Raw genomic sequence first — 22,614 nt, forward strand, 5'->3', positions numbered from 1 at the left:
GTGTGCGTGAGGAGGCATGTGTCTGTAAGTGTGGGGCAACTGCAATTGGAGTTTAACTTTGGATGCAGTCACCGTGGAATGGACAAGGTGTTTGGCAAATTAAATTGGCGTGAAAGCTTAAATTCCTTAAATAGTTTCTGGTACTTGGAATTAAATGGATATTCGGTTTTTAGGTAACTGATATATATGGCTTAGTGCTTAATGCTGCTGATACGGTAGAAAAGAAAAGCAGCAAACTTATTATTTCGCTTTATCGATTTAGCGTTCCTAATCAGCTAGAACAAATGGTATCTTTCTCAATATCCTTAAGTCAACCTGACCACCTTTTGTAAATGTTATGTTTCTCATTCGATTTTTAATAGCCAAAGTTGTATTTGTAATTCAAACAAACCTTATGACCACGGCTAAGTTCAGACCTAGTGCTGGAGCTTAAACTGAGTTTAAATTGTGGTTGAATACTCCTGTCCGCTGACAGTGTTTTTTTTTGCCCACTGTGCTCTCCTTGTCGTATCGTTGCCATCTACATATAAGCCACTGTTTCCCACACCCGCTCTCTGTCACCGCGATCTCTTTCTTCAACTTTATCTCTCGAACTGACTTTTAGGCTCCTGTTTTGGCTTTCCTCTCCCGCTCAATATTGGCCATTTACAGTTAGAGGCCGCTCACTGCGTCGCTGACAGCAGTTATTATTGGCATTTTCTCTCTTACTGCAACGTTATTACCAGTTTCCCTTCCGCCGGCCAAAAGGAAAACTCCGAATGGCTTTTCATTGAGAGATTTTTCCTGGGGAGCAACAGGGTGACCAGTGCTCACTTACAAGAAGAGAAAGGTAAGGTTGTTTTGGATCTGAGTTATAGGGGTTCCCCAGAAATCTTGAGTGCTTAGCATGTTGTAAATGTTTTATCTATGTATGCACCTTAAGAATGGCTTTTACCAAGTCCATTAGGCTGATTATTGCCAACCACCACAAGAATTCCTGCAAAATTTAAAGATTTTTGAATTTATTATTTTTAAACGTCATCCTAGAAAGAATTAAACGTTTCGATACTCTATCGGTTATGACTACATATGTGATTCTTGTTGACCAAACAAGCAGAATATCGAGCTATCCTAGCAATTATTAAAATTATTCATGCATTTATTGCGGGGGAGTGTGAACGCCCCCTTATTTGCAAGTAATAATGGCCTTTAAAAATTCACAGTTGCAATTTGATTGGAGTCTCTTCAAAATTGTTATCGTCGCAAAGGGGCGTTGACAGCGGATGTTTGGCGAGGGGGAGGACTGAGGGGGGCTGCGGAGCCTTTGTCTTAAATCAAGTTTCGTCGCACATGACTTTATCTTGGCGTCGTTTTCATCATCATCATCGTCGCAATAGAGTTCAAAGGCCCAATTAACCAAATAAAATGCATGAAACCAGAAAACACTTTTTTTACTCATTGTTTTATAAGGCAAAATGTCATTAAATGGTATTGTAAATATTTGTGTGCAGCGATCAAATGGCAGCCGAAGCCAGTTATTCTTGTTGCTTTGCAGCTCGTAGAAACGTGCTGGTATTTTTCAAGCGCAATCGTTTGGGCTTACACTTTGAGTTTTGAGCGTTTTAAACTAAAGCCTGGGTGCGGAGCCGGTGTCATCAGCATAATTTACGTGCCGATGCCCGCCCAACCGAGAGTCACGTTTTTACCTCTCGCTCCTTATCACATGTCGTAGAGCAGAGAATCATTTCTATATTAAATCGGAGAAACATATCAGAATTTCTACAATTTAAAGAAAGATGTGTTCAAATCCTTGACCTAGGAAATAACCATTTTATAACACTGTATTTCTGCAAAAATAATGTTTTTAAAACATATTTAGCCGAATATTTGACTTTAATTGACAATGTGTACAGTTTAAAATGAATTCCCTATTTAATCTTTATAGATATAACTTTATAGCACAAGCCTTTTTTAATTGAATACAGTGATACTCCAATTTAGCGTATGACCATAGCATATGTGTTTGTAATTAAAACTAATTTAGTTTTATTAACACTCAAGGTTTTTACTTCCTTGGAATAGAGTGTCAAATTCAAATTAGTTTTTGGGCACCTCCGAAACATTTTTTTTTTGGCAAATAATTGTTTAATTTAAGAAGGTTTGACTGTAGAAGTAGTTTATTGGGCTCGAAATAAATCCTAACAAATTACGATGACTGTTTTTGTTTTTTAAAAATCATTAGTGTCATTAGTTATCTTAACAAATGTACAATAACTATCACTTAGTTAAAGCTTTCTTAGAAGACAATCTAAAGGTGAACTGTAGTTCATTTCTCAGCCAAAACAGGAATATTTTGTGAGTCAGGAAGTTCATCTTAGGGAACTTCCCCTGTGCATGCAAATGAGCAGCGCTTATCTCGTTTAGCTGTTGATCAGTGCTTATCAGCGGGCCCTGAACGCCCCCAATAAAAACACGAAACACAAACACAAATCTCACGCATACGGGCAAGCACACATTTCGAGTAATTCAATTATTTTGTGTATTATTTTCAATGTGCCACAAAAGCGACAATAAAATAACAAGCCAGCGGCAATACAGCGGACTTATCAACGTGTTGCTGCTGTTGTTGCAATGCTTGTTGCTGATGTTGTCGTCGATTTCGAACTGGCACTGACTGGCACTGGTACTGGCACACAGCTATAGCAATTATTCTGTGTTCGCTTCAGTCGCCGCCCGTTGATTTTGATAGAGCTCGAGACTTCCGCTGGCCGCGGGAGGGGAAGGGGCAGGGCTGGTTTTTCAGGGGGCGGAAAACCGCGGGGCTCGGCGGCTGGAAAAATCAAAGGAAAGTTCGGCGAAAGTCGTTTACAATCAAAAAAAAGGGGCAGGCAAGGGCATATATTATTTGTATTGATAACAGAGCAGCTGAAATATATCTCCATAAACAACCCTATTAAACCATTACTAAAATTTAAATACATTTGTTTTTAGCATGAAAATATAAAATTTATTTGCTCAAAATATCGTAGGGTTCAAATAAAACAATTACATTAAAACGAGGGCCAGAAAACGGCGAAATCAAAGGCTAAAAAAACCAAGACAAGATGCAAAAGTCAGCGTCTATCAAGGAAATTGAATTTAAAGGGCTGACTCTTAAAATATAAATTTAAATATTAACAGATTATTGGTTCATATGGTACAGAATTAAAATAACAACCACATTAAAGCTTAATTCATTTGCGCACGCAACAAAGCTATAAACTATATTAAGTTGTACCTACGAGTTAAAATTGTTGTAAAATGATTTTAAAATGTATTTAAACTGTATTTAAACGTAAACTTATAAAACGAGTAAAATATTAATTTTGAATGTGAAGCGCTAAGCGAAAGTAATAATTACAATTATTTAAGATGACTCAGCGCCCGTCCCACCAAGTTTTTATTTTACTAGACTTAATTTTGTAAAAAAACAAATAAATAAAAATTTAAGAGGTAAGCTTGTAAAATTACAAATATTTTATAATTCAGTAAATTACAAATAAGCTAAAGTCAATCATACATATAGAAACTATAACTTTGTTTTAAACTTAACTTGTCTTAAAAAAGTTGAGATCGTAACTTACATTTTTCTTCTGAAATTGTGTTGAACAGAATCATTTTACTAGCTTTATGTGTTAAATGATTGTAACACAAAATTTAAATACATTTTCAAAATACGTTTTGAAGCTGGCGGCAGCGCGATAACAAATCTCACAAGAAAGTTGGCATCTCCATTTATCGATTTATGTATCGATAGCCAGCAGTGCTGTAAAACCTACAAGTCCCACGAATAACCCAACACTAACTCAAAATATTTTCGCTATGGTTTTTGTTTAATAATTTCGTGTGTGAAACGGTGATGTTATTGATTATTTATTGCATTTAATGCACCGGCCAGTTGGGACACGTCGAATTCCGCCGGAGGACTCTACGGATTTCGAACACGGAGGCAGTGAAAAAGTTTTGTTTACCTTTTTTTCGATATCCCAGAGTTCTGCGATTCCCGTGCCCGTGTGTGTGTGTGTGTGAGCTGATGTGCAAAAATGGAAATGCATTCTCAATAAAATAAAACAAATAAATGTGCCAATTCGCAAAAGAAAATTGTATGCTAAAGCTGCGCACATGGAAAATGTGCCCGATATTTCCACCAGCGCTTCGTCTTCTTCTTGTAGTTCTACTTCCACACTAAAACTTCAAAGTAAGTAATCCCCAACTCCCCCGTTTCCCCTCAATATACTAATATACATATATAGCCCAGTATCTCCCGACTTTCGATCTGATAGCCGTGCTCTCTTTGATTGCAAATTCCCCGATTACCTCGCATATTGGTTTTCCAATTAGTTTTTGTTTTGTTGTGTTTCGCTTTGCGTTGCGTTTTGTTTTTACATTGTTTGGGGGTTTCTTGGGGACATTAGCCCACTGGTGGCCTTTGTCAATGATTTCGATTTTCTAAGTAATGCTTAAATCTTAATACTTTTTCGTTACTTTGCAGTTTTAAAATGGTTTAAAAAAGATAGGAACATAAGTTGGAAAATTCCTATAGACGCAATCAGCTGTTGTCTAGATCTCCTCACGATACGGCAACTCTGTTCACAAGACCCGGGGGAATTGAATCTCTGGCTTAAAATAAATAAACCTCTAATTTCGTATATGTTCCAGAGTTTATTTGGGAAAAACTATAACATTTTTTATCACAGAATTCATAACAACTAAATCTTAAGCAGACTTCTTTGTTTATTCGGGTTCACGTTTTATGTGCTTTAATAAACTAATTAATAAGAATTCTAGAATTTATAGATCCCAAAATTATTAGTAAAATTACTAGAGGTACAGCATATATCAGGGTTTCCTAAAAATATTTTGAAAACCATAAACAAATAAATTAACGTTCTATAATCTGATTAAGAAAAAAAATCCATGAATCGCAATCAGCTGAGACAAATTAAACGACCCAACCATAAAATGATAAACCCTATCAAAAGTTATTTACGCAAGTTGACACAATCACAATCTGAAGTTCTTGAAAATTATGTGGTTTACTCATCTTTGATTTAACCCTCTTTCTTAACTCTTTGGCAGCAATCTATGTGTAGAATCTATTGACATATTTATCGAACTCCTTCCCCAGCTGGCATATCTAACGCTCTTTTGATTTATGCTTCTAATAAAAATTCAATAGACTTGCAATTTGTCCAGCTACCCAGAAACTTTTCTAACCCCCTAGCACTCTGCTCAGCAAATAGTGTAAAGCACGTGGTACAGCACAGTGGGGCAAAATACAGAAAATTTGTTGACCAATATTTTCTGCCAATAGCTATAAACTTTTTAAAGCATATTTAAAAAAAAATGTTTTTATGATAAGTACTATTCGTTAAATTACAAAGAACAAGATAGAACAAGATAAATGTACTAAGATGGACATTTAAAGTTAAAATAAAATGATTTACCTATTTTGCCAACTAAAAGTATAACCAACAATATCATATTTTAAATAATAATCCATTCAAGCGGCTATATACCAAGCTGATTTTTTTATAACACTATATATATATATTTTTTACTTAATTACAAACCCTTACTTTATTTTGATTCCTGAACAAATTTGATTTTATCCACTGTGCCTGGTCCGTTGCACATCAAAAGCCGCGACAAAAATACGCGAAGCTTCAGCCAAGAGTGTTTTATGTGTTACGGGGCTCCCTGATCCCCGAATCTCTGGGTTGTTGTGGCTGCTCCGCCATACATTACAATGAAGTATGTGCCCCCGAATGGATGGCCAGCCAAACTGACGTAGCCCCACCTATTCTATTCCGATCCTGGTCCGATTCAGGCGGTTTATTTTGCCTGGCGGCAGGCGACCTTTTTGCACAGACACTCGAAAACAGGCGAAGGGGGGCGCAGACACTTGTCCACTTGGGGTCAGATGGTCGCATGTGGCGCTTTCCCCGGCCCGCTTTTCCACTTTTCCGCTTTTCCCCCCAAAGGCAGCCAGCTGAAGGCGGCGTCAACGGCTAATTATGACCCGCACGTTTTTGCGAAAACAAACACACATGCTTTGGGGGTGTGGATAGCAAGAGGACCGGGAAGGGGGGGTTGGGAAATTCAGGGAGGGGTGGAAAAGCAGGGGAGCCGGACAAGTGTTTAGGCTACATTTTGAAATGTTTCCGGCGCGCACTTTACGTTCCGTGTCGCCTTCAGCCTTGAGAGTCTATATTTGGCAACGCATGCAGGGCAGAGACGACCCTCTTTGCCTCAACCCTTAAATAACTACCCCCATTACTTTCTCCTCCTTTCTTGGCTGGAAACTCGCTGTTTGTTTGTTGCACTTTTATTGCGTTTTGTGCCGGGGTCCCTCGGCTAAGTAGTCCTTCGTCCCTGCCATAAACATGTCGTCTTTCGCTTGATTTAGCGTTTGGCAGCCCCCCATCCTCCCCAATTGTTGGCCAACAAAATAGAGTGTCTGAGCCACTGACCGCTCTAGGCATACACCGCGTATACGTAATGCTCGAAGCCCCTTTTTTTTTTGGTGGGGGGGGGGGGGTCCTGGGAAAGTGCAACAATGGAACCACGCCTCCTGTTCTGTCACATGCGCTTCTAATGCAAAGCTTTCGGCACTCGATCGAGATGGAGTCATAAATCTTGTGCCGCTCATGAAGTTTCCATTGAATCTGCATACAATGGGGCTATCGGCATTTTGGGGCCACAGTAAATTGCTAAATTCGAGAATGTGGTCTAGAAACCGAGAACAAAACGTTTCAAAAGTCACTTAAATCAAACAAGAGGTCTCATGTTTTTAGATCAGATTTAAAACAAAATAAGAAGGGGGATACTTTTTAAGGCTTAATATTTCCTACCCTTTTAAGGGCATTGCTTTGCCTTTAATCGTTGGTTCATTGAAAAACAGGGGAGCTGGGTTATTAACATTTTACTTGTACTAGTCTCTCTAAGCTTTCACAAAATATAATTTTAAAAAAGATCTACCCAAGGAAATTTTATTTACAATACTTAACTCTGGTTTCATTTCTATTTCTTAGGCCAAATCAATTCCAAAAATGTCCTAATCCGATCGCAGAGCAGCGGCAAGCTAAGCAGCAATGAAGCTAAATCGGCGAAGACAACAGCAGCAACCAGTACAACGACGACTCTGCGAGCGGCCAAGCTCAAGATCGGTGCCATGCAACAGCAGAAGCAGCAGCACCAGCAGCAGCAGCAGCAACAACAGTCAACGAACGGCAGCAACATTATACTGCTGCGCGGTACACGCAACGAGAATGGCCAGATTATCATCCAGAACAAACAGGACATACTTAGCCTGCTCAGCGAACAGCAGCAGCAGCAGGAGAAGAGCCACTCGTCCACGGCCATCACGCTCAATCAACTGCCCACAGCCACAACGGTGGCCAGAAAAACTATTGTACAGAGCTCGAGTGCCAGCAGCAGCAGCAGCAGCAGCAACAGTAGCAGCAGCAGCAGCAACTCCACCATTTCTATTGTGGCCAGCGGCAACAACAAGGAGGCCAGCAGCAACACGATCCTTCTGCAAACGCCCATCAATGCCAGTCAGTTGGAGAGCGTTTTAAAGGCCCAGGAGCGTTCCAAGCAGGCAAATGCCACTCACACCAAGCTGGTGGAGCGTCCCTTTATGCTGAAACATGTAAGAGCGTATTAATCTATCGCTTGTTATATATTACTGACTTTTTAAACTATATTTTACAGGCCTCTCGCAGCCTCAGCTCTGAGAGCAACTGCGACACCAAGTCGCCCTTTGTTTTGCAAACGCTGAAGCGTCTGGAGAAGTCCCAATCCATACTGGTCATACGCAACTCATCGGCCACTTCCGCTGCAAGCAACACTTCCATGGCCACTTCGCCGCCAAATGGCAATAGTATTCTAAGTGTGACACGCACCTCGAAGGCGGCCAAGGGCGTGGCAGGAGCGCTGCACAAGCTCAAGGCAGCGGCAGCAACAACAGCCACCAACGGTGGAGCAATATCGGCCACATCATCGACGGCCACCACCATACTGAGGCTGGGAAAAAGTGCCACCACTTTGGCCATTAACGGAGGCAGCAAGCTAGAGGCAACGACAACCACAACGGCAACAACAGCAGCAGCAGCAGCAGCTCCAGCGACAACGACAACATCAAATAAATTGTGCAACGCGGTGACAACCGAGCAGCAGCAGCAGCAGCAACAATCGACAACAACGCAAACGAATGTGCCACTTGGGAACGGTAAGTCTCGAGGATTTGGTATCACCGAATTTCAAATGCGGCGCATAAATTGCTAGCGGGGTTTTCAGCAGGTGCTGCTGCTGCAGGTGCATTTGCATCGGGACCGGCAAAACAAAGCCTGACGCAGTCTCCTGGGCGAAAGATTCGCCAGCCTTTGTATGCCCTCTTTATGCTGCCTATTTTGGGGGTTTTTCCTTCTATTTCTGTTTAGTTTCGAAATTTTCGCTGATTTACCAGGAATTTTGGCGAACGTGGCTTGCCTAACAATTATTCAATTAAATCGAGCAGCGTCTTGACCGCCCCCTCGGGGTTACAGCTGCACTCAGCTGTGAATGCCATTGATTTTCACACCCGAATCAGTCTGCTACTCCCTGGTGTCCGGTGTTTTGCTCTTGGCCCGGGCAAAATAAACAGAACACAACGCGAGGCGTTTGTATGTGTGCCGTCTTCATTAGCGCTGTGTGTGCTGAGTAACAAGTTACGAGTTATCAGAAAGTTTTCCCGTGCCTCGGCAAGTGGCAAGCGGCTCAATGATTTCCTATAGAACACAAAAAACTGAAAACAAATCAATTCGTTTGGGCGTAAAGTGCTCAAGACTTTCAATGATCCCAATTGGAGCCAATTGAAAGTTGCAACTGAACTTAAGGAATTATTTGGTTGCTTTTGAAAATTCTTTAAGTTTCTTAACACAAATCTCTTTATAAAGAAAAAACATAACACTTGATGAATTTAAAACAGTATTAGGCTTTTTTAAAAAATCTTTTTTGGCTATTCATATACTTACTAAGAGCTTATATATATAGAAAACCATAGTTCCTAAACTATCAGTTGTTTAACTTAAATAAATATGGCTTGTAAAATATATTTAAATACCTTGAAATTCTTCTTTTAAGACCAAGACTCTTTATTGTCATCGCTACAGACCTTGGAATTGTATTTCCTTCCACTCACTCCCTCCAATTAGCTATAATTTTAGCCTTTTCAACTATTCCATGACCCTGCCCACGCATTTTGGCAGAGCTTAATAAATGTTCAGGCAATTCCTTCGAGATCCAAGTGCAGATTAGCCAAGTTGACAACTCGAAAACGATGGGCGAGCAACGCCCTGGGAAACGGGCAATGTGCTGAGGTCCACAGAAAAAGTCGAATTCGAGAAATTCGAGGGGAAGCCGGTGATGATTATTGCACTCGATACATGAGTGTCGTCTTGGCCGCCGATTCTGCTGACAGGCCAAAAGCGATGCTAGAAGTGTCTAAGTGATTTTTAAGCCCGATTCGAGTTATGGCCAAAGGCAACATCTCGTTCTGTGGGGGAGTTGAGCTGTTGAGCTGTTGAGTTCTCGACATATTGCACAGCTCAAGTATTGCTGATGTTTCAATTGGCGACCGCCACACCAAGTGTGCATATGTGTGTTGAATGCAGACATTTGGAAGATCTCTATCTGATTTGCAGTTAAACAAATGCAAAAGCAAAGGGGCCAAAAAAAAAACAAAAAAGTCAGCAAACAGCCGACTTTGCCCGCTTGCATTTTATTGATAAAACTTTTGCCAGCTCTGAATTTAAAATATTTATACCCTTGCAGAGGGTATTATAATTTCAGTCAGAAGTTTGCAACGCAGTGAAGGAGACGTTTCCGACCCTATAAAGTATATATATTCTTGATCAGCATCACTAGGAGAGTCGATCTAGCCATGTCCGTCTGTCCGTCTGTCCGTCTGTCCGTCTGTCCGTCTGTCCGTCCGTTTATATGCAAACTAGTCTCTCAGTTTTAAAGCTATCTGCATGAAACTTTCCCAAAAGTTGTCTTTCTATTGCAGGTAGTATATAAGTCGGAACGAGCCGGATCGGACGACTATAGCATATAGCTCCCATAGGAACAATCGGAAAAATAAATGAAAAAAAATTATAACTTTGCTGTTTTTTAATTTTTTGTTTAGTTCTTCGACATATAGTAATGGTAAAATATTTCCGATTTACGGTTTAAATTTCATCAAAATCGGACGACTATAGCATATAGCTCCCATAGGAACAATCGGAAAAAATAAATGAAAAAAAATTATAACTTTGCTGTTTTTTAATTTTTTGTTTAGTTCTTCGAGATATAGTAATGGTTTAATATTTCAGAATTACGGTTTCAATTTCATCAAAATCGGACGACTATAGCATATAGCTCCCATAGGAACAATCGGAAAAATAAATGAAAAAAATTATAACTTTTCTGTTTTTTAATTTTTTGTTTAGTTCTTCGACATATAGCAATGTTTAATTATTTCAGAATTATGGTATAAATTTTATCAAAATCGGACGTCTATAGCATATAGCTCCCATAGAAATAATAAAAATATATAAAATAACTATCTAATAATTGAGCTGCAAATAATCATAGTTTCAATGTTTTTTTTTAGCACATACTCAAGTAAATCATAATTTAAATGTTTTCAAAAGTATTTAATTAATGCAATAGCTGCAAGGGTATATGAACTTCGGCTTGCCGAAGTTTGCTTTCCTTCTTGTTTAATTTAGTTTAGCTTTAGTTTTTCGGTAACCGTTGTTGTTGTTATTTTTCCTGTTATCCTATCATATTCGCCATGGCCATTAGCTAAAAGGCGGCCAACCTTCTGGAAAAAAAAAAGAAAACTAAAATAAGCCACGAAATTTGCCTTTCGGTGAGGTCTTCTATCACTCTTTTTTTTCGCCCAAAAGGCAAGCAAATTAAACAAATTACCCCCACACACATGTGGATCCAAGAGATACTTTTGCATGCAAGTTCCGTCACAAAAAAAAAATCAGAAAAAGCGTTACGATTCGTTTTCCACTTTTTGTGCATTTTTCTTCAAAAATCCTTTTGGCCGAGCCTTGTGTGCTTCATTATCATTATTTGAGTCCGTTCCTCTGCCTCTTTCCTTGAGCACATAATTGCCAAGAGAAATAAAAAAGTTGGCGCTTTGTTTTGCACAAAACTTTTGCATTTCCGTTGTTATGAAACTTGAGCGGGTCCAAAAAAAAAAAAAAAACGCAAAAAAACAATAAAAAATAGTGAGTGCCAGAAGTGAGTGAAAAAAATTGGCTAAAAAAGAAAGGAAAGGGCCGACAACAATCTTTTCGTGTGAGTTAAATTGCAAAATATGATGGCCGGCGCCTGGCACCACTTCACACAGGGCTAGAAAGAGAGAGAGAGGGTGAATAGGTGAGAGTGAGAAAGGTGCCATCCTGTAGGTGGCTAATTAGATAACACTGGGCCTAATTTGACGCTGCCACGCCCACTGTCCGCCCTTTTTTTGTGTTTTTTGCTTGTTTTCCCCATTTCATACACACACAAAGGACACCTCGTTTGATTATTGTGTCAAAGTCCTGGTTTTTGTTTTCTTTGGTCTTTTTTTAGACCGTGTTTGCCATGCCCTGATTTGCTTTGGCCACTTGTGCCGCATTTCATTTTAGAACTCTAATCACACATTATTTTCCAGAATTCTTTTTTTTTTAATTTTCGACTGGGTAGTTACGTCAAGGGTGACCTGTATTGCGAATTTTCCAATTCAATGATTATTGTGTTTCATAATTTCCTCCACACCGATCTCAAAACTAAGTCAGATCAAGCGCCAAAGTGATCGATTTTATTGAGTTTATTCAATTTAAAAGTGTAATTAACAAAGTTTCTTATTACTTGTTCTAAAAATATATAAATTAACACCTTTCTTTTACTCTTTCTTACTTGATATTTTAGTAATGAAAAATGTTTGGGTCATTACAGGATTGGTCAAAAAAGATTATTAAAGTACACATTTCGATTAACTTTTTATAACAGAGCAGCATATCATAGTTGGTCGACTTATATTGTATTCATAGGATTCTTTAAATTTCTCTAAGGTTGGAATACTCCACAGTAGTTTTAATTGTCAAAAATAGTCAATCAATCAAATCGATGGATTTATCAATAAATGCTCACGCTAATAGTCCATCTGATTTTAATAATAACTTTAATATGAATGAACATGTACTTTGTTACAGTTGAAAGATCGGATTTATTACTTTTGGATACGGAACTAATTTTTCATTATATAATGATATATTTTTGTTCTGCTAGAGTGTAATTATTTTAATTTTAGGCAGAATCTTACAACGTACTAGATCTGCTTTTTTATTCCAGATTTTGACATTTGAGATAGTTGTATATATTTATTCCTTAATTTTCTCTATAGTTTGAATACTCCAACGTAGTTTTCATAAGCACTAATAGTTTCTTGCGGCTATACAAACTCGTATGCACAGCATACTCGCCCGTTTCGATGGGAAAACGGTTTCGAAATTGATTTATATCAAATTCAAAATTTTCCAGTTTCAAGACTTCGTTTGCCTGTAATTTTCATAGTTAATAATTGTGGTAAATTGTTAGATAAAACTCACTTTTATGGGACACGTCAAATTTTGGGCGAGATACGGCTTTACGTACGAATAAAAAATATTAATTATTAGATTATTGCGATTGTTGAGAAAGCTGCACCCGTCCGTAGAAATGTTGTACAGAAAGGGTCTCCAACCATTTCCTCTTTTAAAAAATTCTAAGCGAGCCTGTCAGAATTTATTAATTAATGTAATGTAATTGTAAAATTTGGTCGACTCATAACTCACTGTTACTTGACTGATTTCTTTCTTAACTCTGTAGTTGATATTGACAGAGTTTCTGTACCGATCGATGATCTTTAGTTTGCATAGCAAAATTTCACCAAACTCGTCGTTGGGTGCACTGCAATAAAGGGTCTTCCACTTGGCCTCCACTTCCATGGAATGTAAAACGAGGAGAGTGATTATTACTGCCAACATTGTTTAATGGCGGTTACCAAATAACTGATTTAGTTAAAAGCAACATTGGAAAAAGCTTGTGGCCCTAAACTATTTACCTGCTTTTAAAAACAATGACTCATAAGTTTACAGAAATTGTAAATCAATGGAAAATAATTAATTAATTACTATAGTTTTTTATGGTTGGAAAAGTCAGTTGATACGAATTTAATTATTGACTATGTTTTTTTTATTCAGGCTCTCGGTAAGTGCGCTCACTGATCCAAAAAGAGTGTTTTTCAATTTGTATCTAGTACTATATTATTATAGTGTAATGACTTAAGGATTTTGACATTCAAGATCAGGTCTGCTTATCAAACAACTCAAAAGCCAAGATAGTTGTACGTACAACGAAAAAAAAGTACAGTAGTTTTTCCTTTTAATTAAAAATAAACCAAATAATAGTAAAACAGCACTGCAACATAGTTATTTAAAAGACAATAAAAAATTGATTTACTTAAATGTATAATATTACTAAGCTTAAATTTATATAAGGTTGTTTAATAGTTGTTAAAAAGTAATTTTCAGTTCGTAGTTTACCAAACATTTTATTAAATTATATTAAATAACCTTCTTGCCCAGAGAAATTACATATATATACTAGTGCTTTTTCTACGAAACATCATTTTCGTATAGAAACTCCATAGGAACTAGTGCTCTCGGTAATTGAAGTATTCCGCAGATCCATTAAGGGTCAAAGTTACTTTCCTTTGGACGATAAAACTCAACTGCAGAGCGTATTCGCCCGTTTCGATAGGGAAACGAACTCGAAACTTTTCAATATCAAACTCCAGGTCCGTGCATTTTATTAAGTGATTTTTCTGAAATATATAAAAGCTGGTATTATATTTTGTGCAAACTGAGATGTATTTACCTTAAATGGACAGGTGTAATTCGTCATTGGTATGTAGGGCTTAATATATTCGTAGCCAAGGCCTATGATCATATTGTTTCTTTTGGATAGAAAATCGCACAGGTTAAATGAAATATTGTAGAGAAAAGGACGCCAGCCATTGGCTCGTTTAAAAAGCTCCAAACGCATCTGAAGATGAAAGATTTCAAGGAAAGAAATCAGGCAGTTGGAGATGCTCAACGTACCTGCACATTATTGACGGTCTTCTTCTGTCTAAATTGAATACTTATCGAATTCCTATAGCGGTTGATGGCCTTGATTCTGCAAAGTAAAATTTCGCCCAAAGATTTATCGTAGTTTGCGCAGTGGAGACTCTTGAACTTGGACTCCACCGGCAAAGATGACAGCAGGACTAGGCCAAAGATCAGCACTGCTAACATGACTCCTGGGTATCGAAACTGGACTGAACTGGCATGGCAATTCAGAGGCGAATATATGACATTGTTATAAAGGCAGATTGTCGGCGGATTCACTTAAATGAACCTTATAATCAGACTGTTAAATTGCTTGTAGAGTAATCCATTAATTTCTAAAAATAAAAAAGGAGTTTCAAATGATTCTATTTAAGTCGTATCATATATCTGCGGTTGAGAATTTTAATAGCTCTGTTTACCGAAACGACAATTCGACAACTTTCCTTTAGTCTTGCATTGCAAGGCACAAAAGTCTTTTAAGACTAAATTATTGAACAACCCAATTAACTTTATACGATTATACAATTTACTTATAGAATTGCAGTGTAAGTTGACTTTTCCTGACTGTAGAAAGTATTTATCTAGTTTCTGTGTAGCATTTTTAACTTGATCCCAGCTTTTCTAAAGTTGTCATCAATAAAAGCTAAAATATATATAAAATCGACCACAAAAATAATTTTTAAATGTGTGGAGTAGCTAATTGTTATCAATTGCTGTGGTTAATGAAGATACAAGTCTCTTGAAAACAACAAAAATCGAAAGAAGTATTTTGTGTCAAAAATATTTGCCTAACATTTTTCAGTTGACCCAATTTTAGAGTGGCTTTCAATTTGAAGTGAAGTAATATCCGAATTCCACCATAGAATATTTCCAACAATAACCCAAATATTTGCCTAATATTAATTTCTGTCTAAAATATATATTTATTATGAAATATATAGTAAATAAAGGCCATGGATTGTGGCGTGTGTTGCAGGTGCGTCCGTGTCCATGTTGCATAGTTGCGCTTCGGGTTTGATTAAAAATTCCAGCGCCAAGTTGGCTGCCCACCGGAAGGTGTGCAAAGGTTTTCCAGGCACGTGCAAATTCCTCACCTTTCCCTCCAACGTTTCTTGTTTTTTATTTGTGTTCTTTTGTGCTTCCTGGATTTTGTTATTGTTTTGGTTTCGCTGGATTTTTTTTTTGTTTTTTGGGGTAGGACCAAATGGAGCCGACGACGAGCCTCTCCGGTTTTAGGTGGTCGATGGTCGGCGGTAGGGGGTTAATCTATTGCGCAGGTCTCTAACGGTCGGGGAACAACCCCTAAATTTAGTTGTGCAATAGAAGTGTGTAGGTGCTTTTGTGGACCAACCCACACAGTTCTTTTGGCATTCCAGGGAAATTAGGCTAATGCCAATTGTTTATGGCTAATGCTAGTTTATTTAATTGAAGTTATTGTGGACATAAAATATGTTAAACTATTGTTTAACGGATTAAAGATGGCTTTTTGAATGAGCTAGGATTATATTTTTTGGGCCTGGAGTAACGCAACTTGCCGCCCACATATTCAGTGCTTCAGAAGACCTTACCCCCTGCACCCCACCCCCTACTATATCCATCATCTCGCTGGCCCTCTCGCTCGCTCTTGCTTAGGCTTAAAGCTGCTGGCAACCGACGAATCCGGGCCCAATTGCAATAACTCGGCCCGAACAGCACAGCTCGTGTCCTGTCGGCCAGCCGAATGTCCTTGCCTTCCGCCAGCTTTCAGCTTTCCACTTTCCGCTTTCAGTTTTCAGTTCAGTTTTCAGTTCAGTTTTCAGACCTTGGCCAAGCGTGTCGGACGTGGCTTTCTCTTGGCCCTGCGGAAAAAACTGGCTCCGTTACGTACCGTTCTACTACGTATATCGGCGCCATGCTTACGTGAAGACGGCTCATCCAGTATTTGGCCGTGCATCGACATTAAATGTCCACAGACTGGTTAATCTGGCCATTAAGGTTTCCACAAACATGATTTAATCGGGAGTACTTCGCTCGCGGAACCTTCCAATTTGCCTCAATTTGTTTATGTAATTTGTTTACACTTTACTCAAGCCCCTTCGACTCTGTTTGTTGTTTGCTTTCCGTTCTTGTTGTTGTTGTTGTTTCTGTCGATGTTGTGTGGTCAATTTAAATTGGTGTACTCAAGATTGCAACGATCTCTGGACTCCATATGTATATCACCTATATGTGTTTTATGTGTGTACCATATATGTTCATTTATGTAGTGATTTATTGGTTGATTGATGTTGTTAATTGGTGTTTTAGTGTAAACAGATCTATTTGTATGGCATAAATAATTTAAGGAAGAGTAAGATAAGAATTGTTTTTGTGTGATTCACGAAATTTCTGGACATTGTTTAGAGGGACACGAGACTAGAGCTTATCTGGTTCTAGTTTTCAGTTGGCAGCTGTCAGTTGATAAGTCCGTTAAATATGTATATATTTTCTGTTTCGGAACCGGCCAAACTCACCAGCGACTTGGGCAACTCGTTTGAGTTTGAACCCTGGTTCAAGGTTCAGATTCTCGTGAGGGGTAAATGCACACAACTGTAATGGTTAAAGCTTAAGGTTACATATATAAATATTTAACCATTTGCATAGTTAGTTGGGTTGTCCAGGAAATTTGTGAAATTTCAGTCCGGCTCGCATTCGAGATTTGTGTTGACACACGACTCGAGATGAACAGAAGGAAAGGAGATGTCAAGATAGGCGGCAGACCTTATCAACATCACGGAGTGACATTATCAACCCGAACTAAGCCTAAAATCTACTCCCCCGCCCCCCACTAATTTATGGCTGAGAAAAAAATATAATACAACTTACAAATTTAACGAACAGAAAATTGTAGGAAATATAATCCGCTCCGGTCGGTCCATTTAGTCAACCCACGAATTCCCAAGCGATCAGACGCTCAAGGCGGACTAAAAACAAACAATATCGGAATATAAAGTGTTTATAGAGTGATCAGTGATCGGTGATCGGTGATCGGTGAACAGTTCGAGCCATGGCGGGATACAGATCGCTGCCCTTGGCTCCGGTGGCCGCCACGGCGGCGGTGCAACCCACAATGGGCGGAGTGCCGCCCACGATGGCCGCCTACGCCCACCACCAGTCGATGACGGCGATGTCGAACAACGGTATTATCTATCAGTCGGCGGTGCACGCCTCCATTCACAGCCTCAATACGGTCCAGAGCCAGCACCGATCCTCAACCACCCATCACATTCTAGCCACGGCGACAGCAACGGCCACTGCAACGGCGGCGGCGGCAGCGGCCACAGCAACCGCTGCAGCGGCGGCAGCAGCAGCAGTTGTTGCACTCCCGACGGCATCTGCAACGGCAGCCGCATCGCAGCAACATGCTGGCTACGCACAGCAGCAGCAGCAACAGCAGCAGCAACTCCACCAGCAGCAACATCTCGCCCAGCAAAGCCATCAGCAACATCAGCAGCAGCACCAGCAGCAGCAGCAACAACAACTAATGACCCATCAGCAACATCACCACCTGCAGCAACAGCAGCAGCAGCAGCAGCTTCAGCAGCAGCAGCAGCAACAGCACCACCACCATCATCACCACCATCACCACCAGCAGTTGTCGCTGCACCAGAACCACCTGTATTTCAGCGGTGCGAGTTTGGGTCACCACCACCACCATCGGCAGATCTTCAGCCATTTGCAGAGCGCCCTCATGCCGCTCAGTGTCAGTAAGTATGCCCTCTCGAGGTCCCCCGAAAGGGGGCGTGGCAGGTCAATTTCAATAGTGAGGGATCACAAAAATCAGGTTGGACCAAGTCTATTACATTGGCTATTTAAGTTGGTAAAGTTGAAGGAAAAGAAGGATTGCTTAAAAGAAAACGTCAATACTATTGAACTCACTTTTCGGCTAACGTTCACTTTAAAGTTAAAAAGGAAACACATTCTAAGAAAGTTAGATACTTTTATATGATTCCATTTTGAAGTGCCTAAGTCATTTAACTAAGATTAAAAAAGGTGTTTATTAGTAATACAAAATTAAAATTAAAATTCTGCAAGTCCCTATTACCAACTTACAAAAGCCAAATATTCTAATATGTTATTGATGTCGCATGTTCTGTCTCTAACCGAATGTTTTACTATCGATGTTGTGCCTATTTAATATACTTCTTTACATCTCAATGTGCGTGTGTTTCGGTTGGAAATATCCTTATTCTAAGATGACCTTGAAAAAACGTAGTAAATTCTTATTTGTAATGTTACTTCCTTGTGTTTCTGTGTGTAGAAGAAAAGTTAGACATAAAAACACTGATTGAGTTTGAAAAACCCTTCGATTGTTAATTACTAGTTCTAGTTACACTAAAACCATTGTTTAAAAGAAAACATCAAACACTCTTGTGGGAATATTACTTTAACTTTTACTTTACTTACTAGACTTTTAACAAATCACGGAAAGCTCAACTTTAAATTGTGTTTTGCCCGCGATTTCGATTTTCGCTTAAGTTGTACACCCCTTGTTTAGAAAACACACACTTGGGGCAGCAAGAACATGGATTTTAGCATTTTCTGAACATTTCATTAAATTTTATGTCATATCTTCCTGGGCAATAATTCGCACGCCATTCCAGAGACGCGTGCACGGGTGGCTCGCGCATATGTTGACAGTCGTTTATTGTTTGCAAAGGACACCAAACACACACACACACACACTGGAGCACACAACACACAGGGATACAAGGATAGGTGTACATATAGGCCGTAACCAGTTACAGTTACCTATAACGAGGCTCGCACGCCTAAAACCTAAACTACAGACAATTGAAACAAAAGGCCACCGAAAGGAGGCCCAAAGGAGAGCCTTTCTCCTCCACTCCTTCTTCTCTTTCGCCGCGTGTGCGTGTGTGTGTGAGTGTGTGTGGGCAACAATGCAAAATATGCCCAACGTTCGGCGTTTTTTTTTTTCCATTCATTCCTACGGTTGTTTGTACCCTTAGCTTTTGTGCTGGCTTAGTTTTTTGTCACCTCACCTGACCCTTCTTCTTCTGCTTCTTGTCTTTTGTTGCACATTGTGAAATATGTCAGCAATTGTTGCAACTTTCGTTGTTGTTTTTATTGTTGCTTTTATTGTTTCAGCCGTGTGGCCATTGTCACATTAGATTTTGTTGCTGCCCGGCGGCCGCTTAACTTTATTATTTTAACTTAACGGCGTTTTAAGTGTTTTTTATGTGTGTGCGATGGCGAAACAATGGCTCCTTTGTGGGCGCATGTGTGGGTGTGGCTGCACTCCGGTTGCAAGTAAACATTTCACACACCCACACGCACACGCACACAGTGACACTTCGTTTATGAGTAGCTTCATTATGCGCTTCATTTTTTGTAGCACACTTTTTGGGGTTGCGAAAAACCAACAAGTGCGGAGGTGGTTTCTTTTCGTGTAGATGGGATGAGGCTGTTGTGTTGTCCCAGTCAATTGGATTGTTTTTGTGTCACCCAGGAGTTCGTTGTCTTCCTGGAGAACTTAACATCTTAAATAACGCAACGCTCATTTGACAGAACAATTGAGTTAAAGTTGTTAAACACTTATATGTTGCTTGGAGAAATATTTATATATTACATTTTAATCTGTTAAAGATACAAGTTCAAGTTGATATATTTATAGTAAAAACGTTTATTTAATTAAGACAACCACTAGACAAATGTAAACATAGAAAAATAATCTCTAAAAGTAACCGTTGTAGGTAAAAACATTTTTAGTAGCACTAAATAAAAATACATTTTTATGAAGCGGTTTTACTTCTTTAAATTTTTTAACTCCGTTTGTGCACCTAAAACTTTTGCGAATTTTTCCCGTGTTATATATAAATTCTTAACAATTTTCTTAAAAATAAGTCATAGCTGGGCTTTAATGATTCGGGAAAACCAAAGTTAAGGCAGTTTGCTTCTATCTAATATATATGCATAGGGCCAGGGGAGTGCGAAAAAGTCATAAAAAAGTGTAAGAGCTGAAAGAGTTGGTGGAGCAAACTCGCAAGTTGACAAAATTTTTAATAAGCCACTTTGCTGTCCGCCTTTTGCATGCCAAAAAGGGCGACCATAGACCCAGAAGTTGGCAGCTGTCAGGACACACATACCCATACCCATATATGTGAATAAGTACATATACGTATATGTGGGGAGGACACTTCTCTGATGGTGTGTGTGATGGCCGGCATCCCGGGGCGCAATAAAAAATTCAAAACTCTCGCTCACATTGGGATTTGGTCAGGAGATCACGTACTCAATAAATATTACTCAAGCTTCGAATGCTCTGCTCTCTCGCACACAGTTGGCTACACTTGTTATCCTTTGCGGCCAAATCCTAATGTCCTGCCTTTATAGGTTTCCCTTTAATTTCGCTGCCAGCTGGTGGGCGTTGGGCCTTTTCCCAATTTTTGTGTTTGATGTGCGCCTATTAATTTCGAGTTTGTTCCTTTTCAGCGGCAGCAATTCAATTAGTTGTCCTTCGCTCAGGTCCTCATCTGATCCGTCACGTAATATATTTGCTCATATTACTAAAAGCCACATAAATCGTGCCAAGGGCTTTGGCTGAGCGCTTCTTTTTCCCATTTTTTGCTCCAGGAATTTCAAGGAGACTCCAAAGGACTTTAAATTGCAGCAAATATATGGGTGCAATTGGGAGTCCGTGTTTTTAGCCTGATCGATGGCCAAATGTTGACAAAATGCAGCCTGGTTTGGGCCTGTGGCTGTGCACCTCTTGTGGGTTTGTCTACAAGTGAGTCCTTCGTCCAGGGCCGAAAAGTCGAAAAGTGTTTGCCAACGCCGAAATTCCAAGCAATTAAATCACTTTGATGCTAATTTGGATTAATATGTTGTTGCTGCTTCCGGTCTTGTGCCTATCCAATGGCAATTTGTTGCCTTTTCCAGGTGCAATCCCCGCCCCTATCTGCTTTCGATTAGAGGCCAAATAGATTTATTGAACAATGCATCCAACTTTGTTGCATGATGCTGCCTGCCTGCCATGCCTACACTCCGACCTCCATGCGTTCGTCCTGTTCGTCCTGCGTTATTTATTTGGCTTATCGCTCCAAAGCGTTTGGCCTCCGGTCGAGAGGATGCGTGGCCGAAAATTGTGCTACATTCGGTCGTTTGTTTTTGGTTAGACAAACAGTTTTTGCACCCCACACACACTCGCTGTCTCTTCTCTATTTGGCTTACAAACCATATTAATTTTGTTAGATAAATATTAGTTTTCAACTGATCCAGGGGAGCAGGGGATAAACTGTGTCTCGATTTTATGTATTTTTAATGAACCATTGCCCGGCATTACCCGGAGGCCATGTGTTTTTGGGGTCCGGTTAGCCAGTTGGTCGGTTAGTCAGTGCCAATTTCATGGCACTTTAAATGTTTAATTTACAATTTATGTAAAAACAAAATACACAAAAATATCCACATAGAAATAGCATTTTTTTTATTTAGCCAGAGAAACGTATGTGTATCATGATAAATACCCGGCATTAAAATAAATTACAGCTTTCGGAAGCCCCTGCACCTCTTTCTACCTCTGAATTTATATAGAAAAAAGTATTTTTAATATACTCACCAAAAGAGAACAAACCGAAAATTGGGGGAAACTTATACAAACGTTGCATGCAAGCCAGGCGCAAAAAATTTGGAATGAATCCGGAAAAAATATATGATATGAAGAGCCCCAATATTAATATAATTTGCAGGCAGCTTAACTGAGTGTCTCCCCTTTTTGACTTGGCCCCCTCTGTCAGCAAATCAGACACATAAGGGAGGCAACCTTTTAGTTTACCTCACCCAAAGTGCATTAAATTCATTCTTTTCGCGGTTTATGCCAAGGTGCTTAAAGGGGCTACACCACCACTACTTGACAGTATCAAATTGGCTAAGGAAAAGGAGTGAATACGACGTTGAGAATTCTCTTATTTGGTAAAATTTTTAGGGGATAAACCACTGCTTGAAAGAAACAAAGTGGCTAAAGAAAAGGAGTTAATTCTCTTACTTAATAAAATCTTAGCTTACAAAGTGCTTAGATGATTTCTACAACATTATTCTATATTAAAGGATATAAATCCTAGTTCTTTTGGCAATAGTATCCATGAAAAGAACACTAAAACTTAGACGTAACGAGCGGGGAGGAAAAGTAATAAAATCCGCACATAATTGCATTGCCCGTAGACACAAAAGACGATGACAATGTGCTCTAAACCCCGCCAATCCTAGCCAACCTGTAAAACCCCTTTGACCCAGCCATAACTTGTATATAATTTATAACATTTTTGCAAACTTTTGTTTGGCTTTGGCTTTGTTTTGTCGTATTTTCTGTTTAGATTTCATTCATTAATAGGACTTTTATGACTTTCAGACATCCCCCCGTTTTGCCCCCATTTGTTGCATTTTTATG

At 39.3% G+C, this 22,614-nt stretch overlaps 3 protein-coding genes across 13 annotated transcripts in view; 1 reads left to right on the plus strand and 2 right to left on the minus strand.

Annotated features, from left to right (window-relative positions):
• Positions 1 to 3,794: 3,794 nt before the first annotated feature.
• The window catches only part of LOC128254268 (uncharacterized), a 38,161-nt gene continuing 19,341 nt past the window's right edge, over positions 3,795 to 22,614 (plus strand). For 6 of the 9 annotated variants that reach the window (XM_052983192.1, XM_052983190.1, XM_052983193.1 and 3 more), the window contains exons 1-3: positions 3,795 to 4,216; positions 7,053 to 7,672; positions 7,735 to 8,251. In XM_052983192.1, coding sequence (XP_052839152.1) covers positions 4,141 to 4,216; positions 7,053 to 7,672; positions 7,735 to 8,251 — 1,213 coding nt within the window. In that variant the 5' untranslated portion in view covers positions 3,795 to 4,140. Of the gene's footprint in view, positions 4,217 to 7,052; positions 7,673 to 7,734; positions 8,252 to 17,077; positions 17,918 to 22,614 lie in introns of those variants that run through there. The other 3 variants (XM_052983198.1, XM_052983199.1, XM_052983197.1) reach the window with 3 other exon arrangements.
• On the minus strand, positions 12,142 to 13,656 carry LOC128254272 (uncharacterized). Of its 2 annotated transcripts, XM_052983208.1 has the most exons (4): positions 13,629 to 13,656; positions 12,879 to 13,024; positions 12,654 to 12,818; positions 12,142 to 12,603 (listed from the first exon to the last, which is right to left on the minus strand). In XM_052983208.1, the coding sequence occupies exons 1-4, from the start codon at positions 13,633 to 13,635 to the stop codon at positions 12,433 to 12,435; spliced, it is 489 nt and encodes a 162-aa protein (XP_052839168.1). In that variant the 5' UTR covers positions 13,636 to 13,656; the 3' UTR covers positions 12,142 to 12,432. The 2 variants fall into 2 exon arrangements, with proteins under 2 accessions (XP_052839168.1, XP_052839167.1); XM_052983207.1 differs by lacking the exon at positions 13,629 to 13,656 and having other exon boundaries at positions 12,879 to 13,387.
• The window catches only part of LOC128254271 (uncharacterized), a 31,903-nt gene continuing 22,939 nt past the window's right edge, over positions 13,651 to 22,614 (minus strand). Inside the window, exons 1-4 of one of the 2 annotated variants that reach the window (XM_052983205.1) lie at positions 16,685 to 17,025; positions 14,187 to 14,530; positions 13,963 to 14,130; positions 13,651 to 13,909 (exon numbers count right to left, since the gene is read on the minus strand). In XM_052983205.1, the coding sequence (XP_052839165.1) occupies positions 13,739 to 13,909; positions 13,963 to 14,130; positions 14,187 to 14,381 (534 nt within the window). In that variant the 5' untranslated portion in view covers positions 14,382 to 14,530; positions 16,685 to 17,025 and the 3' untranslated portion in view covers positions 13,651 to 13,738. Of the gene's footprint in view, positions 13,910 to 13,962; positions 14,131 to 14,186; positions 14,531 to 16,684; positions 17,026 to 22,614 lie in introns of those variants that run through there. The other variant, XM_052983206.1, reaches the window with a different exon arrangement.

This window comes from Drosophila gunungcola (assembly GCF_025200985.1).
Source record: "Drosophila gunungcola strain Sukarami chromosome 2R unlocalized genomic scaffold, Dgunungcola_SK_2 000004F, whole genome shotgun sequence".
Classification (NCBI taxonomy): Eukaryota; Metazoa; Arthropoda; class Insecta; order Diptera; family Drosophilidae; genus Drosophila; species Drosophila gunungcola.